The sequence below is a fragment of the Lagopus muta genome, chromosome 19, assembly GCF_023343835.1.
Source record: "Lagopus muta isolate bLagMut1 chromosome 19, bLagMut1 primary, whole genome shotgun sequence".
NCBI lineage: Eukaryota > Metazoa > Chordata > Aves > Galliformes > Phasianidae > Lagopus > Lagopus muta.
The window spans coordinates 488,815-505,881 of record NC_064451.1 but is presented as its reverse complement, the minus strand read 5'-3'; the positions used below and the strand labels follow the sequence as shown (position 1 = coordinate 505,881).

The window sequence follows — 17,067 nt, the reverse complement described above, 5'->3', positions numbered from 1 at the left end:
GCCCATTGATCAGCCTGTGCCTTCCTCTGCCAGGCCTTCCTATCCTCAGGAAGATCAGCGTTCACCCCGATGTGACGTCGCCTGCACCCTCACTGAGGGTGCATTCAGTTCCCTCGTCCCGATCACCAGTTAACAAGTTAAACAGGGTCAGCCCCAGTATCCATTCCTGATGTGCACCGCTTGACCTGTCACCAGCTGGATGTAACTCCGTTCACAAGCACTCTCTGGGCCCAGCCATTCCAGGCAGCTCTTCAACCAGCAAAGAGCACTGACCTGCCCAAGACCTTCTCCAGGAGAATGCTGTGGGAGACACGGTTAAAGGCTTTACTAAAGTCTAGGTAGACTGCATCCACAGCCCTTCCCACACCCACTAGGTGGGTCACCCAGTCATAGAAGGAGATCAGGTTAGTCAGGCAGGGCCTGCCTTTCTGAGCCCATGCTGCCCGATCCCCTGGTTGACCTGCACACGCTGCATGAGCACACCCAAGATGATCTGCACCATGACCTTCTATGACACCGAGGTCAAGCTGACAGCCTGCTTTTTCCTGGATCCAACTTCCAACTCTTCTTGTAGCTGGGTGTCACACTGGCAAGTCTCCATTCACCTGGGACTGCTGATAAATGATGGGAAGTGGCTCAGCAATCACTAAGCAAGCACTCAGCAGTCACTGATTCAACAACGGTCACAGCCTAACTCTTGCCCCTAAAATGTGAAATGTGCACTGAAGGCAACCTGCAAAGCACCTGCTCACACCAAGGTGATGCTGCCTGGAGCCACACTGCTGGCACTATCCCTGCTGGGAAGGGTTTGGGGACCTCTGCTTGCCAGTGGTTTTATTTAGCTCTCTTAGGTTGCCAAGAATTTCCCATGGTATGTGAGCAGCAGGAGGGAGACTGTTTTTACAAAGTTTCAAACTCCCTTAACCATGAATGGAATTTCCATGGAGAATGATGGTGCACATCTAGTACAAACACCTTCTTCCCGAGGACTTTGAAAAGTCTGGAGCAAATAACACAGACGTGAAAACATCTCAGAAATGACTGCCAGGCCTTTCCATGGGAACAGTCAGTCAAACTGGCCATCCTTGTCCACGAAGAAATATCGAAGAAGGCTTTCTTTACAAAACCTCTCTCCTTCCTTCTTCCCTATCAGTCAAATTTGGTGGCAGCTCGACAAGTCCCTATTAACACATTAGCACTGTGGGTTGTATTGTTTTCTTCTCTCTACATGTGGGAATTCTGGTCTTGGACCTTGAGCCAAAGCTAAAAAGCAGCTCCCAATGCCATGCAACCGTGTCCCCAAGAGCACTCTCTCTCCTCAGCACCACAGATCTCTGGCAAGAATGGGTTCAAATAAGAAAAGTGAGTCCCAGAGGAAATCTATAGACTAAAAACCCCAACGGCTGCACATAACCAACAGCTTTTCCTCAAGGGAGTCTTCTAAGCGCCTTCCCACCTGGAAAGTCTAAACACCAGCATCTCCTCTTTAAGCAGCAAACAAAGAAGTGGCCTCAGCCGTGGCCCTGCTCACTCCATAGCTTCCTTCTTCCCAGAGCAGCCAGCCCAGCCTGCAGCAGCCTGCTCCTCCCGCAGCCCTCCAGCCCCTTGCATAAACCCACCACCATCCAACAGACCAAGCAGAGCTCACAAACCCAGCACAGCAGGGTGGGGATGGTGCTTCCCAAGAGCAAAGAGCTCTCCCTGCCCTTGGGGTTTAGCAGTGCAGCACAGCACAGCTGACTGCCACCACGGCTGGGTGGGACACAACCACATACTGTGCTCTGCAGACTGGAGATGCATCCCCACTGCCCCCAAATTCCTCAGGTGACCGCTGTGGCTGGAACAGCTGCCTCCAAAAAAGCCACCATGGGGAAAACGTGAACATCTCTCAAAAACCTGCAGTTTGAGCTACCTGAACCACTGCCAAGGATCTGCTGCTGGACAAGGGGGATCCTCTTCAGTAAGTTTTGAATGGATGCACTCTATGCCCCAAAGACCCATGGAGAAGCACATTGGAGAGAACAAGATCCTGCCTTAACTGTTAAATACTAAGAAATTTTGGTAAAAGACAGCAAACCTCGCTTGCAGAGCCTAAGAATCTAGAAGTTCCCAACAAGATCAAAATAGCAAAGGAAGGTTTGAACAATACAGATGTCTGTAATAGAAAGGGTGTAAACAGCCAAATCGAGTTGCAGAGGAATGGCACTGGAGCAGCAGGAAAAACAAAAATAGCAGGAAAGGAAAGATAAATAAAAAATTCCTAAAATATAAGAGGAGCAAACGGAACAAGGAAACAAGAGGACCATTGAGTCAAAGAAGAGCCATGCAGAGGCAAGAAGGCAAGGCCAGGGACTGAATCCAGCCCCAAAGGAGAGGGCATAGGGAGGAAAGAAGACAGCTGAATTATTTCAAGGAGGGAAAGGGGAAGGTGACTTCGTCAGGAAACCATCTGCAATTAGGAACAGCAGTGCTGGCTGAGCTGTTCCACATTAAAGCTGTAAGACAGGCGACACACACAGCGGCTCTTCTGCAGAGGTGGGCAATGGCACCACTCACCAACGCCCTGCTCTGGTGGCCGGCTCTTGCCTCCAGCTCTTCAGCTATGTGAGACTATTTTGGGAGGGAAACGAGTGTGTTTGCTTACAATGGGCCCCGTATCTCCTGCACTGGGGATAGCAAGGGTCGTACTGCCCCGAGGAAGGATGGAAGGCAGCCCCTGTCCTCACTGCTGCACCTCTGCAGCTACCAAGGCTGCTGCTCTGACCCTGCTCACAGAGCAGCTTCTTGCTGCTGCCCCCTCCCAGGGATTTTTCACACCCATGACTTCCCATTCTTTCCAGTTCCCTAAGCTGCAGCCAGCAGCCTCAACAGAAGAGGCAGATATTGGTCACAGACGCCCTCCTATGGCTCAAATGGTGCGGGGTCTACTCACATAGCAGGGGCACAAACCCTCACTCTTTTCCCCTTTGTCTTGCCCTCTGTTTCTCAGCCAAAAGCACTCCCGTGCCACGCAAGAAGAGAAAAAGTTCACTTACAGAAAAAAAACAAAACATGCAAAGCTCAGACAGAAAGGATGCTTATAATGCCCAAACAAACATGCTCAGGATATAGACAGCTCCGTGCCAAAATCCAAAGCAAGTGAGCATGAGATGAGCCTGGAAAGGCTCAGGTAAGAGAAACACCAGCAGGCAGCACGGCAGCTACTGAGCGAGAGACACCAGAGCAGACAGCACAGCCTGCGAAGCAGCCTCCAGTCTGTGCCTGGAGCTGCAGACCCGTGTCACTGGGTGAGCTGAGAGCCCATCTGCAGAGCCCTTCCGTGGGCAGCTGCTGGCTGTGTGGCTGCTGGGCCGCACGGCTGTCCTGCAGGCCGCCCCATCTCTCCTGCACTTCTCACGGGACCAGCCTGACAAACAGGCAGCAGTTTGATCAAGGTGGCACGACTGCTCTCGTTCATTATTTCTGCTCTTTACTATTAGCTAACTTGTTTCCTCACCCAGCCGGGCTCAGCTTGGTGCCTCTGTACCCACTGAGGTTGCTCACTTACCTTCCAACGAAACCCGCAGCTCTCATCCAGCGGGACCACAGACCACAGAGCTGTCTGACCCAGCCGTCTCTGCGCCCACGCCGCTCACCCGGAGCCTTAACCGAAAGCCTCCCAGGACGGAGCGGGCACGACCTCTGCCGCTGCCCACCGCTCGGGGAGGGTTTTCCCCCTCACACCGCCTGTCCCTCTCCTGCCCGCTCCCCCCCACATCCCGCACTTCGCTCCGCGCTCCCGACGCCTCCAGGTCCCCGCTCCACCACCGCCTTTCCTCAGCGAAACCGTGGGGTCCAGGTTCAAAGACCCTACAGCAAAGCCTGGATCCGGGCCGCCTGGAAGCCGCGTGACGGTCGGGGGGCCGAGGCGGTGCGGCGGGGCCCGTCCGCTCAGCGCTCCCCGAAGGCGCGCGGCGCGGCCGCCCCCTCTCGCCTGCTCTCCCGCCCGCCGCCATGTCCGCGGCGCGGGGCGCCCCCTGCCGGCCGAACCCGGCGCCGCAGCTGCGGGAAGGGCCCGCGGGGCCCTCGGCCTCCGTCCCGGCTCCCGCGAGGGCAGAACGCCCGCGGCGCTCGCACACGGCAGGCCCCGCTCCCCCCTTCCGCACGCACGGCGCCGTGAGTACTTACTGCCTTGTGAGGCTCCTTCACCTGAGGCAGCTTCAGTGTCTGCAAAGAGAAAGAGCTGCACTTAGATCTGACAGCGGACTCTGCCCCGCGTCCGACGCCTGCATCGCTGTCCTGCACCGGGCCGTGCAAGGGATCCCCGCGCCCAGCAATGCGCTGCACGGAGCCCAGCGGGCTCGGACCGGCCGCCTCCGCGCCCAGCCGGGCAGCAGCTCCATCACAGCCCTCGCGGCTCCGCTGCACCCCGTGCTCCGTCATCCTGCCCGTCCCAGGCACAGCAGGGCCGTACAGCACGGGCTGCAGGGACCGGCTCGTCTCACGGCGCTGCTCACGGCGTGCCGTTGTAATTAATGCTGAAGGAAATCCTCGTGCATTTCCGGGCAGCCCGGTCTGGTGGTTGGCGACCCTGCACACAGCAGGGGGTTGAAACAAGATGGTCGTTGTGGTTCTTTTCAACCCAGGCCATTCTAGGATTCTATGAAAGCAAGACGGCAGCGCTGTGCCCAGCCCAGCTCCCATGGGAGACACGCGGCCCAGGCTGCTGCGACCTCCCCAGGGACTGTGCCCCCTCCTGCAACAGCAGCACAGCCTATGCCAGGGATGGGCCACAGCCACAGGAAGCTCCCTGGGGCCGTTCCACCCCGGCTTGCTGTGAACGCATGGCAGTACGCTCCCTCTGCTCTAACAACGCCAGCAGCACACAGCAAAGACTGCATTCAAGTCCTGAATGAACACAACGGGCAAAGCTGCAAGCTGGAAAACAAAACCCAGTATTACAAGTCAAGGGTTGTAAATGATGAGGACTTCCAAGCCATTTTGAAGTGTGTCATATTCATCCTAAGCTGCAGATACTGCAAGTTATCTACTAACAGAACCACATTTCCAAATATTCCGTGTGTCTCTTGGAATCATGCTCACATCGCTCTGAAAGCCGAAGCTGCGGAATGGCACAGCATTTTTAAATTTTAAATTTGAACTTTAAGTAATGAACAGTTTGCGTTTAATTTCCTTCTTGTTTCTTGAAAAGAAGAAAAATAAATGCCTGCGCGTTTGTGAATTTGTACATTTCTTCTGGTTAACCTGCCCGATGCGATCACTTTTCTAGGCAGTGAGATTAAACACCATGCAATTAATTTGGCACAACTTTATAAACAGTGGGGCCAGATTAAAAACCTCACAAGTCCAACCCATGCATTTTTCCTCAGCTGCTACTTGTTTGAATTCCCCGCTATCACTTCAGGGAACAGATAGCTGTGGCACAACGGAGTTCTGCAAAATACTGTCCCAGTGCTCACAGGCAACGACGTGAATAAACCAGGAAAGATACATGCTATGCATGCACCAGACCATTTCTGTCATTTACATAGCTTTTAAAAATAGTTAAATGTAACAAGCGACACATCAAGCAACACGCAAAGGCTTAAGGAGCAGATCTGAACTGTGTTAAGAAATGCTGTTACTCTTAGTCATAAGATAAAGTCTTAATGAATAAAATAAAATAAAATAAAGAAAAAACCTTAAAAATCCCCTACCAGCCCATTCTAAATCACCTTTGGGCTCAGACCAAGTAATTACAGCTTTAAACAAAAGAGCAAATTCTGAGAAAGCTGAAACATTGTGAGATCAGCAGGAAAGCTGGAAAGCAAGAATGTTAACTCCTCTGTCACAAGAAACTCTGTATCTCGTATTAAAATCTGCTGCAGAGCTGGAAGCACGCAGTTAAAACTAGGGATGCTGGGCACAGGGGGCAAATATCTCCCCAGATATGGCATGGCTTTTCAGCAGCAGGTAACCATGCAGGTGAAACCCAGGTTTCTTCAGAACAAAAACACCATCTGCTCAAGATCAGTCATTTCTTCACTAATTTTCTACTCTTATCTCACGGAACTGCTCCAACTCAGACTCCACAAACAGGCACATAGGAAGAACACTCTTTTCCACACTCACAGCGGAATGAGGCATCTTCCTTGTCATATTCTGGGAACTGAGCAGAAACCCTTCCCATAAAATATCAGTGCGAGACTCCAGAAGCTCTGAGAAGTTCTCAGACCATTGGAATGAACATCCTCTAAAGACACCAACCGTACTGCGGTGCACACAGCTTCTCCTGGCCAGCCCCTCCTCAGGGCAACGCAGCAACCAGACTACATCACTAAATAATGAGGAGAAACAACCCAACAAAATCAATATTTAGCCCAGAAATGTTCATCTGGAAATGGAGAGCTTCCACCCTTTATCAGAGTGGAGGCGATGCATCCTGCAAGGGTTAACCTCCAGCCTGGCCATTTGCTTTCATTTGCTTTCTGAAGAATTCTCTGCTGGGTAAAAATTTCACTTGTTTGGCTTCAGCCCAGACGTTCTTAAATTTACTTTTTTTTCCTTTTTTTTTTTAAAGCCTAATAAAGTAATTTCAGCCATTTTTGAGTTACCTAGAAGTGAAATAACTTTCTTGACTCAAAACAGCAATGTTTTGCTGCTCACATTGCTCCAACCTGACCAAACTGTACAAAACGAAACTTCTGAGCTCACTAATTCCTGAAGAGACTCCAAACCTCCTAATGACTTGAAAAGCCCCACGCAGCTCAACAGAAAGCACTGTACATGTCTAAGGCCGGCCTTCCCGTAGGCGAAGCCGCAGTGTTTGCCCTGGATGGTTCCTACCAGCACAGGCAGAATCTGCAGCTCCAGCTCTGCAGCAGGAGAGGAGCAGAGCAGCTCACAAAGGAGCCATTCAGCTCAAGAACGCAACTTGTTGGGTTTGTTTTTCAGTTTTGGGGAGGCATGGGATAAGGAACACAGGCTTTTCATCTCCTTCTAGGTAGCCCAACTGTGAGGATGCTTCTTACCTACATTTCTGACTCGGCAGAGAGCTTTACGGGGGGTTCCAACACCTGCATCTGGGCTTTGAGAGCAAAGCAGAGTGGGAGCTCACCCCAGCAAGCCAGTGCTTCCCCAGCAAGAGTTCTCCCCACCCTGGGCACTGTGAAGTGGCTGAGTTCCTCCAGCCATGCTGAGCACCACGGGGAATGCTCAATGAACAACAGAATGCCACTTATCCAACAAGAAACCACCTGTTCCTGAACACAGACAACAAAAACCAAATCAGCCTGAGGAAAGGAAGTCACCTCCAGCATAGCTTCTCTGCCACGGAGACTCAGGTGCACATACAAAAAAATCCAGGCAATTTCTCTTGAAAACGACTGCTATAATGAAGAACATGATTTCTGCTCTTTAGAGCTGTCACCAGAGTGACAGTCTGAATGTGGAACTGAGCTCAAAGGAGGCATGAAATCCGGGTCTTGCAAAGCAAGGAGGTGACGGGTCAGGACAAGAAGGGAAAGGGCGAAAGACCTCAGGCCTGCAGCAGCCACAAGCCCCCAGCTCCCCTGCTACAGCTGCTACTGGGACAGCAGGCAGTGCCCAACCGAGCTCAGAAATATCCCAGTGCAAAGCAGGGGCAATGTGGAACCTTCACGTTTCCCCTCCTGGGGACAGAATTTGTGCCACTGACTGAGGACTGGCTATTGGAATGCTTTTTCATTTGTTCTGCCCCAAAATAATTGTACTGATCAGGTCTGGACCTCTCCCCTCTCCCATGACAAGAAGTAGCCATTGATCACCATCTCTGCCCATCTGCAGGAGCAACCCACAGCTCCCCAAGTCCAGTCAGCGACACAGGAACAGCGCAAGAAAGCAAAAAGCAGCAAAGCTTTTCAAGAGTTAATAGGTATACCTAAAGGAGGTACTTTGCTAGAGGAACCAAAAAACCCTGAAAGAAAGCAGCTGAGGAGAGGAAGAGTAACTCCAGCTACTCTGACATGGGGCTGGTGAGCTGACCTGTCATCATACCCTCAGGTAACTGATGGGTGGCTGCAGTGATGCTCACAGCAAGTATCAGACATAGAGGGAATGCCAGGTCCTGCTCTTGGTCCTTCCTCATTCAGCCAAGAAGAAATGATGGAAGGAACCTTCTGGCAGCTGCTAACTGCAAGTAAGAGGCAACTCAACCTGCAGTGCCTTGGGGACAAGCAGACCCAGAGAGCTGCCCTGCCAGTGCTTCAGGGCTTCATCCGAGACATGGACTGCAGATTCACAGGGAGAACACGCAGAGTGAAGCACAGCACCCTCAGTGTATGATCAACCAGGTTATCTCATGTTTGTTATGGTGGTCAATACAAGCCATATAAAACCTTGGATATGCACCTTTCACCAAAAGTCCTGCAGTCTTCTGCTATTTCCAGCATTGTTGCTGGTACAGCTCAGTGTCTGATTCTCACTGGGTAACAGGACACAGGGCCTTGCTCTATATAAGCCTCTTTTTTTTCCCCAGTACACATTATGTGCACATTCAGTGGTGTGTTGTTTCTCTGCATTCAGGTACACTGCTGCAGTGCTTTACCAGCCAGCTCGGGCTCTGCTTCTGGAAGAATCACATTTGCAGAGTTGCATCAAGCTTTCAATTTGATTTCTTGTTGACTGGTGTACAAGAATAAATATCTCATTTTGATTTTCATTGTTTTAGGGCAATTTAAATGCACTTTAAATGTTACTGCTGCATGCATCAATTTACAGCAGCATAAAACAACACTTTATAAGTTTCAGAAATACAACTTGTGCTTCTCCATTGCTGACATGAAAATTACAAATGAATTTCCACATAGAAAATTTTGAAAATTTCCATCTTCTATAGCTACACGTTAAAAAGACTTTGAAAGCAAAATGATGCCTTCTCTGAGTTCATGAGAAATCTATGGATATCAATTTGATGAGTGCATGTTGATGCACCCAGACCATATGATGCATAGCCTAATTTCACAATCAATATAAATAAACATATAAATCCAAATAAATTGAACCACACAACAGGAGGTGACCTCACAGCAATACAGCTCCTACAAACTCCTGTTGAAGTAAGGACCCCACGGTACTTGGTGGAAAGAAGTGAAATAAAAGCAATTCTTGCCTCAAATCTAAATATTGCAATTGTTATTGCAAAATTACTGCAGTGCTGCAGAACAACAGTGAAGTCCTCTGTATGAATATATCACAGAATAACAGACTCACAGGATAGTTGGGTTGAAGGGCCCTCACAGCCCCCATCCCCACCCCTGCCATGGGCTGGCTGTCCCCCAGCTCAGGATGCCCAGGGCCCATCCGTGGGGCACCTCCAGGGATGGGGCAGCACAGCTCTGGGCACAGTGCTGGGGCCTCACCGCCCTCTGAGGAAAGAATTTCCTCCCAACATCTTATCTAAATACGAAACTGCTGCCCTTTGTCCTATCACTACAAGTCCTGGCAGAGTCCCTCCCATCCTTCCTGTAGCTCCATGTAAGTACTGGAAGGCTGCAATGAGGTGAGATTCTCTTCTCTAGTCTCAGTCAGCCCTCAGCCTGTCTCCACAGAGTGCTCCAGACCTCTGAGCATCTTCGCAGAGTCCTCTGCCTCAGCTTGTCCACATCCTTGTCGTGCTGGGGGCCACAGAGCTGAATGCAGCACTGCATGTGAGATCACATGAGAGCAGAGCAGAGGGGACCCTCTCCTCCCTCGCCCTGCTGCCCGCGCTGCTTTTGATGCCATCCAGCACACAGCTGGCTTTCTTAGCTGCGAGCACACATTGCTGGCTCACATTTAGCTTTTCACTCATCGGAAACCCCGAGCCCTTCTCTGCAGGGCAGCTGTCTAACCCAGCCACTGCCCAGCCTGTGCTGACGTCTAGGGCTGCAGGGCTTCCACCTCACCTTGTTGAACTTCACGTGGTTTGCACAGGCCCTCCTCTCCACCTGTCCTGATCTCTCTGGCAACCCAATTCCCCGTCCATCGAGTAGTCCATCCATCAAATTCACATCTCTCCAGTTTAGATGTGTGTGTGGGACTGTATCAAAGGTTTTGGATGAGTCCAAGCAGATGATGCCAGTTACACTTTCCTTGTCCATCACTGCTGCCACTGCATCACAGAATGCCACCACCTCTGTCAGGCAAAACGACGTGCCCTTAGTGAGGCTATGTTAGATGTCTCCATTAACCTCCCTGTTTTCCACGTGCATTAATATGCTTTCCAGAAGGATCTGCTCCTCTTACAGGGCACTGAGGTGAGGCTGACCAGCCTGCAGTCCCCTCTGTCCTCCTCCTTACCCTTTTAAAAATGGGGGTTCTGGTTCTCCTTTTCCATTCACTGGGGGCTTCACCTGACTGCCACGACTTTTCAAAGGTGATGGAGATGCCATAGCAATTCATCCAGCAGTTCCCTCAGGACCCTAGGATGCATCCCATTGGGTCACACAGACTTCTGCACATTCAGGTTCCTTAGATGGTATCAAACCTGATCTTCTCCCACGCTATGTGGAACAGTTGCTGCGCACTATTATTTTATGGATTTTTTTCTTCAACTGCTGAGCTCCTTTGCAGCAGTATTTAAAGGACTTCTAGGAATTTTCTTGGTATTCAAAAAGAAAAACCAGAGTTAAAAAACAATTCTGCATGTATCTAAGGACAGAGAAGAAGCTCTATGGTGTTAAACAGCACACAAGGACTACACAACCAAGCAATTGAAGGATGTATTATGTGACGGAACACTGACAAGTCATGGGTGCATGTTTGCTTTTCAGCTGTACAGTTACTGACTTCTGAGAGTTTAAACACACCGAAAGTAATACTTAGCATTCATTATTCCTGGATTTTCAGTTTTCACTGGGAGATCCCCTTGCACTCCTCCAGACATTCCAGTCAATCGTTTAATGGAAGACCAAATGCACTGATATTGCCAGTGACAACAGACGCTCCTACAAATCTGACACACACACACACTGCTCAACTCGGGTGAAAGAAAATACAAACACTGACAAGTTCCACTTTTCACTGATTTACATCCGATTTACAAACACCCATGTAGCTGCAAGAGCCTATGAAACAGTCAAGCAAGACTTTCCCACCTCTGCAATTAAATAACTTGAGATTGGCCAGGCTTACAGATAATTTAAATAAAATAAAAATCCCTTCTGACTGAGCATAAGACATTTCATGCAAACAACACATTTGGACCTCAGCAAGAGCACGGGGGTGATTTCAAGCACCATTTTGATGTGTACATGAAAACACAGGGGCATCACCATTGCCTAACAAAGCGAGATACCCAACTTAGCAACCTGTGCTATGGGCATCCAGAAACAGCAATTGAATCAGCACCTCATGTGTTTTACCACATGTAATCCTCTTTTATAAAGAACAGCAACCTTCTGAGCCTGTATGAACATCCTGAAGGCCTGAAGTTTGCTTTGGACTGTCACTGTCCTCCATTCATGCATTGCAGGGATGGACCAGAACACCTCAGGCAGATGCCCACCCCTGGGGCTGGCATGGGAGTTTGTCTCACGGGAGAGCCTTGTGATCTGCAGCTCTGCCAGCACACAGCACTGCCCCAAAGAGCCCCATGCAGTAAATGCTGTGGCTACCCCAGTGCTCCCAGCACAGCAGCTGATCACAATTTCACTGCCAGAGCGTAAAGCTGCAGCGTTCAGCCAGTCACCAAGCTCAGCCTGTGCACAGGCCACCCAACAGAGAAGCAAAGAGCAACCTTCAAGGCCTACTCAGAGACACTCTCTGAGCCTAAATGTTACCCCAGGATTCCCAAATATTTGAGCAGGAGAGAGATACCTCTATGCGCTCGCACATGGGTCTGGAAACAGTTGTAATACTTGTATTTCTTCCCACATATTCCACACTCATAAGACCCTGAAAAAAAAACAAGACAGAAAGGTATACGTCACCACATTAGATCAGGAAAAAAAGCCTCACAATTTACTTATCCATAAACCAGGGACAAAAGAACGCAGTTTGCAGCACAGTAATTTTTGGAAGGTTCATGGAGATAAGTGCAGGAAATCACTATCCCAGACTCGATGCTTTTTTCAGCCTTATTTAAGATTCCATGGCACATTACCCCGAACTCACATTTTCAGTACAACTTTATAAATTTGCTAACATGAAAGGACCTCTCCCAAAATAGCACGACTTATAATTTTATAATAATGACTAATATTTCCTATGGACAGAAATAACCTTGAATTACTTTTCAGTAAGTTCCCAGTATATGGGAAAAAGAGCTTTCCGACTGAAAAAAGAAGGCAGCGTGTTATCTTCAGGCAAGCAGTTTTCAAAATTTCTCAAGAAATGTACAATGCACAAATTTCTCAGGAAACCCATGGAGATTTGGTAAATATCCACCCAGAGGAAACCAAATAGATACAAATAGAACTTCTGACCTTTTTAAGGAAAATCACATGACCACAACAGTCTCTCTTCTCAATTTGTGTATCTAATTCCAGAAAACACACATCTGCAAACGGTCATTTGAAATGAAACCAGAGGAACAGAGCTGGGAGAATCATTTGTAATGATGAAATCACGCAATGAATTCAGCCTCTTCTGTTTATCAGACAGGCAGACACAAATTTCCTCAGATTTATCATTTAAGACAATTCAACCTTTCTTGGCAAACAGGTTATAAATCAGCCTCTCAAGCCCTCACTTGCAAAATGTGTTGCATTTGTCAGCTGTCCATCAGTGGGCGAGAAACCGATCCTGCATGTCCTGACCCACAGAGCAAGGGCAGCACCTCCTGCAAGGGGCGGTGGGACAAAGGGCTGAGCTGCCACTCAGTACGAGCACAGCTTCCTTCCATGGACATGCATGCAACCTCAGAACAGCCTTTTCCTGACCATGGGAAACAGCAAAACTCAGAGATGAGCCACAGATTCACACCCACGTGCAAACAAACGCTCCCAAGCACCATCTCACAGCAGTACTTACCAGTGCCACTCGAGACAAAGGAACTAAATCAAGAGTGTTTTCTGAACACACTATGCTCACATTCTTTTTTTCCCATGTCCTGTTGCTTACAGCTTGGGAAGAAAACAACCCTCCTTCCAACTCAGAGAGCACAGAATTCCCTGTCCAGCATGCCAGCATCACTTCAGACTGTCCTTTGAGCTTACGAGGAGTGATGCTCAAACAGGCAACTGGCTACAGTCTGATACACAGGAGCACACATCTGACAAAATATTCTACCACACCCCTCCTGCAGCCAGCTCACCATGTCTCAACTGCTCCACAGCCTCCTAGTTATCACAGCCAGCTGCGTTTCATGCATACAGATACACCTGGATGGTGTCATCGCCAGTCATCAACAGTGGTTACTCTGCAAGGGTTTTCCTGAGTGAAATCCAGGATATCAGCAAGTCAACAGCATCTGCCAGACCTATCTTCCATGCTTGAGGACTGATGATGTTCATCACCAACCTTCACAGTTCTCTTCTGCAAACTCTTCCAGCTGGAGCCCCAAAGAAAGCGCAGCCACAAGATGAGCACACTCCTCTCACTTAGGCCCTACCAATCCTGAGCTCTGCACAATAGCTGAGGTTCAGCTGTACCAACAGCAAAATGAGACTGACGCCCACCTGCACCCCTAAAGCAGCATTGTGCACATACAGAGCACTGGGAAAAAAAAAAGAAAATAAAAAGCAGTGAGGGGCTCTAGGCTCACCTTTTTTCCCCGCGTTTCTTGCACTCCTCCCTTCCTCTGCAGATAGTCTACAGCACATACACGCATTTGCTTCTGCAGAGGTTCTTCAAGAAAATATACCCCCATACAAGTGACTGCAGTGCTCTCCCTCCCTGACACAAACCAAAATGCACAAGGGACTCTGCCTGGGAAGGACAGGAGGTGGCCAAGCATGTCTCACGGCCACATATCATCCCCCCAAAACTACCCAAGTCTCACGTGCAGTGTGGGGGAAGCTGCAGTCAGCTCCTCCAGAGGACCTCTCCCCACCTCCTGCATGCAGATGGCACAGCAGGATGACCCACGTGGGGACAGGGAGAAAATCCAGCAGCCACCCAGGCGGGGGCAGAGGCACAGGTCCCAGAACGAGAGAAAGGAGGGACAATTTGCCACAATAACATGTTAGAGTGAAGGGAAGGTAAAGCAAAGGAAAAGGCGTCACTTGGTAAGGTCTTACAGAGAACATGCCTGTGTTGCCTTTGACGCTGCCTCTGCAGTTACTGTTTGTAGTGGGCTCTGCCAGCCTTGAGATGTGTCATGCAGGTTAAAGCTGTTTGCAGGAGTGGAGATGGGGAAAGATTTGGGTTAGTTGGTGCATTCAGCTTGGCCAGGCTTCTGCTGAGCCTTGCAGCTGGAATCTGGGCACACACCCGGTATGTTCAGAGCCTTCTCTTGCTCCCTGATTAGACTTTCACACCCTTCCATCACATACCAGACGTGTATCTCAATGCATGGTCAAAAATCCAGGTCCCTGAATATCGATTTCGTGTATATCCAACAGGAGAGCCACGTTCCACTGCTTTTCCATCTAAATTGTGCAGAAAAAATAAATCAGAAAGGAGCCCTTAAAGTGGATCACTTTCAAAGGATAAGGGTGGCCGATGCCTATCAAAAATTTCTGAGACCCATCTGTCCCTGTGGCTTAGTAACAAACTGTCAGAGGCTGCACAGAGGTTAAGGTTTTTGCAGCACTATTTTGTGGGTTTAACCAGGGAGAATCCAAAGTGCTCAGGAATTACATGCCCTAGCAGCTCAATACGTGAGAGATCAGTGTCATGGCACAAATCAAGCACATGTATGTTAGATTGACACTCCCAAAGCAGAAGGATTGACTCTTTACTCTGTCTCAGAAGCGCTTCTGATTTTATGTGTTACTTGAAAAATCCTCTCCAAAATACTTCTTGTAAAGCAGGGACCATGCTGAGAGCTTCAACAGCCTTGTATAAAGCTTCTCCTCATCATCTCACAGGTAACTCCAAACAGCCCTCCAAAACACCAATGCTCAGGTATCCCCAGTGTCACACAGTGACCCAACACCCGGCGAGCAGCCCACCCCTTCTCTTGATTTGAAACGCCAATACCTCTGAATTTTCCCCTGTAATTTAGATGGCTCTGAGGTGAACTTCTCAGCCTCCCTGCCCTCCCAGCCCTGCCCTGCCAAATGCCGATGTGCTGCAGCTATTTGAGTGACCCTGGCCGAGGTCAGCACGTGGAGCTACGAAGAGCATGACAGGAAAGGAGCAGCAGGGCTGCTGACTGGGCTGGGAGCAGAAACGTGGAGGCACGGGGCCACGGCCTGGCACGGGGAGCAGAGGGCCCAGCTGGCTTCCTTTGCTTGGGGTGCCCCAAGGGGGAACTCCTGGGGCTTGTGAGATTTCTGTGGAAAAGCAGACGAAAAGCAAGCAATCCAAAAGCACAAACATCAGCACTGTGCCTTCAGCCAGGCTGTGAACCTCTTGTGCAGCCACCGCAAACCTTGGGACAGAGATTGGAGTAGTGCAGAGCTCGGGGAGAGACACGGGACCCTGCAGCCAGGCAGGAGATGGATGCACGAGGCCTCAGTTGATCAGAACACTGCAAGAGAGCAGCAGCAGCTGAGCTGGGAATCTCCCTTATGCAGCGCCTTTGCTTGGCAGCGGGGAACCCCAGCATCCTCAGCTCTCTGCGATCATGGGCTGCCCGTGAACAGCAGCCAAAATCACCAGCAAAGCAGCAGGCACAGGACATTTCTCCTGTGAGCTCCACAGATGTCAGTGGCCATGGAAATAGTGCCTGTCTGCGGTTTCTTGGGGGGATGGAGAGGACCAGAAGAATTGACTGGGAGCCAGCTCCAAGAAACTAGAAGAATTGGTATCTGGGCACCAGGGTTGGTCAACACAGAGCACAAGTATTTGGTGGCCAAACAGAAAAGTTATTCAGTCACCTCCCCAACAGTCGAGAATTATGTGAAGGGCTGGATGAATGGGGGCACTTAGGATGCTCCTTGCACAAAGGGATCGGCTGCTGACTGACAATGGCCTCAGGACTGAGCTGCCTTTAAAGAAGCCCAGTGTGAGGCTATAAAATAACAAATACTTCATTTCACACACACACACTTCATTTCAAGAAGCATTTCCGAAGAGTAGTTCTCCAGTTTACTTTCTGGGCTTTCAAGCACCACTTGCTAACCAATAAATAACCCCCCATCCCTCACCCCATGGGGAGGGAAATCATCCCCAGCCCATCCCCATCACCATCAGTCGGGGTGTGCTGTGTGCATCCAGACTAGCCAACAGCAAAAACCCACTCCCTGCTTTGTACAACCTCAGCTGAAAACCACATCCTCTGAGGATACCACCTGCAGAGCCCAGCCAGCAGAGTGGGGACAAGGTGTGACAGACACCCAGCTCCATGCAACTGGGAGAGAAGTTCCTGCTGCCTCTGCTCAGTGGCCTGGGGCGCTGGGAACACTCCTGTGCTTCAGGGTGGCCCATCAGGCTTCAGCTTCTCAAGAGCTGTGAGGGCACAAAAAGACCTGAAAGTACACAGAGTGTTCCATCCACATTAGAAGACTTCTAAGTTGGAGCCAATTTCAGGCTTCTTAGGCCTTCCTTAAAGGCTGATCCTGCATAACCAGCAGTGACCTCCTGCTCTTCTATTCTAAACAGCTGTCCTACTGGAAAAGGGAAGACAGGGACAAGGATTCTCACAAGATAATCCCCAGCAAACGACACTCTCCAGGGTTTTTTTCTAACAGTGAGAACAGTGATCAAGCAAAAACCAGGAGAAAGTCTACCATCAGTGCCTCTTTTCCCTCCCTCTGCAAGACAAACCAACCACAACAGCAACACCAGGCAGCTCAAGTCAGCTTCCTCCCTTGAAGGAAGCCTGGTCCGACCTCCCTCTTCTTTGTATCAGCAGCTGCCTCTGCTCTCAATGGCTGGGACCTGCTCTACATCACAGCCAGAGGAAGAAACCTTTCAGCAGGAGCAGAGCCTCTTCCAGGACTCCAGACATTCCCAGTGCAGTGGGAGAGGACAGTGTGATGATCACAGGGAGAAGAAAAGGATTCTTCTCATCACAGCCAT

General features: G+C 49.9%; 1 protein-coding gene across 16 annotated transcripts in view; it reads right to left on the bottom strand.

Moving 5' to 3' along the window:
- ZNF618 (zinc finger protein 618) overlaps nucleotides 1-17,067 on the bottom strand; it is a 141,883-nt gene that overhangs the window by 47,553 nt on the left and 77,263 nt on the right. For 11 of the 16 annotated variants that reach the window (XM_048966480.1, XM_048966487.1, XM_048966476.1 and 8 more), the window contains 3 exons: nucleotides 14,433-14,528; nucleotides 11,815-11,892; nucleotides 4,168-4,206 (listed from right to left, as the gene is read on the bottom strand). In XM_048966480.1, the coding sequence (XP_048822437.1) occupies nucleotides 4,168-4,206; nucleotides 11,815-11,892; nucleotides 14,433-14,528 (213 nt within the window). The remainder of the gene's footprint in view (nucleotides 1-4,167; nucleotides 4,207-11,814; nucleotides 11,893-14,432; nucleotides 14,529-17,067) is intronic. The other 5 variants (XM_048966479.1, XM_048966481.1, XM_048966483.1 and 2 more) reach the window with 3 other exon arrangements.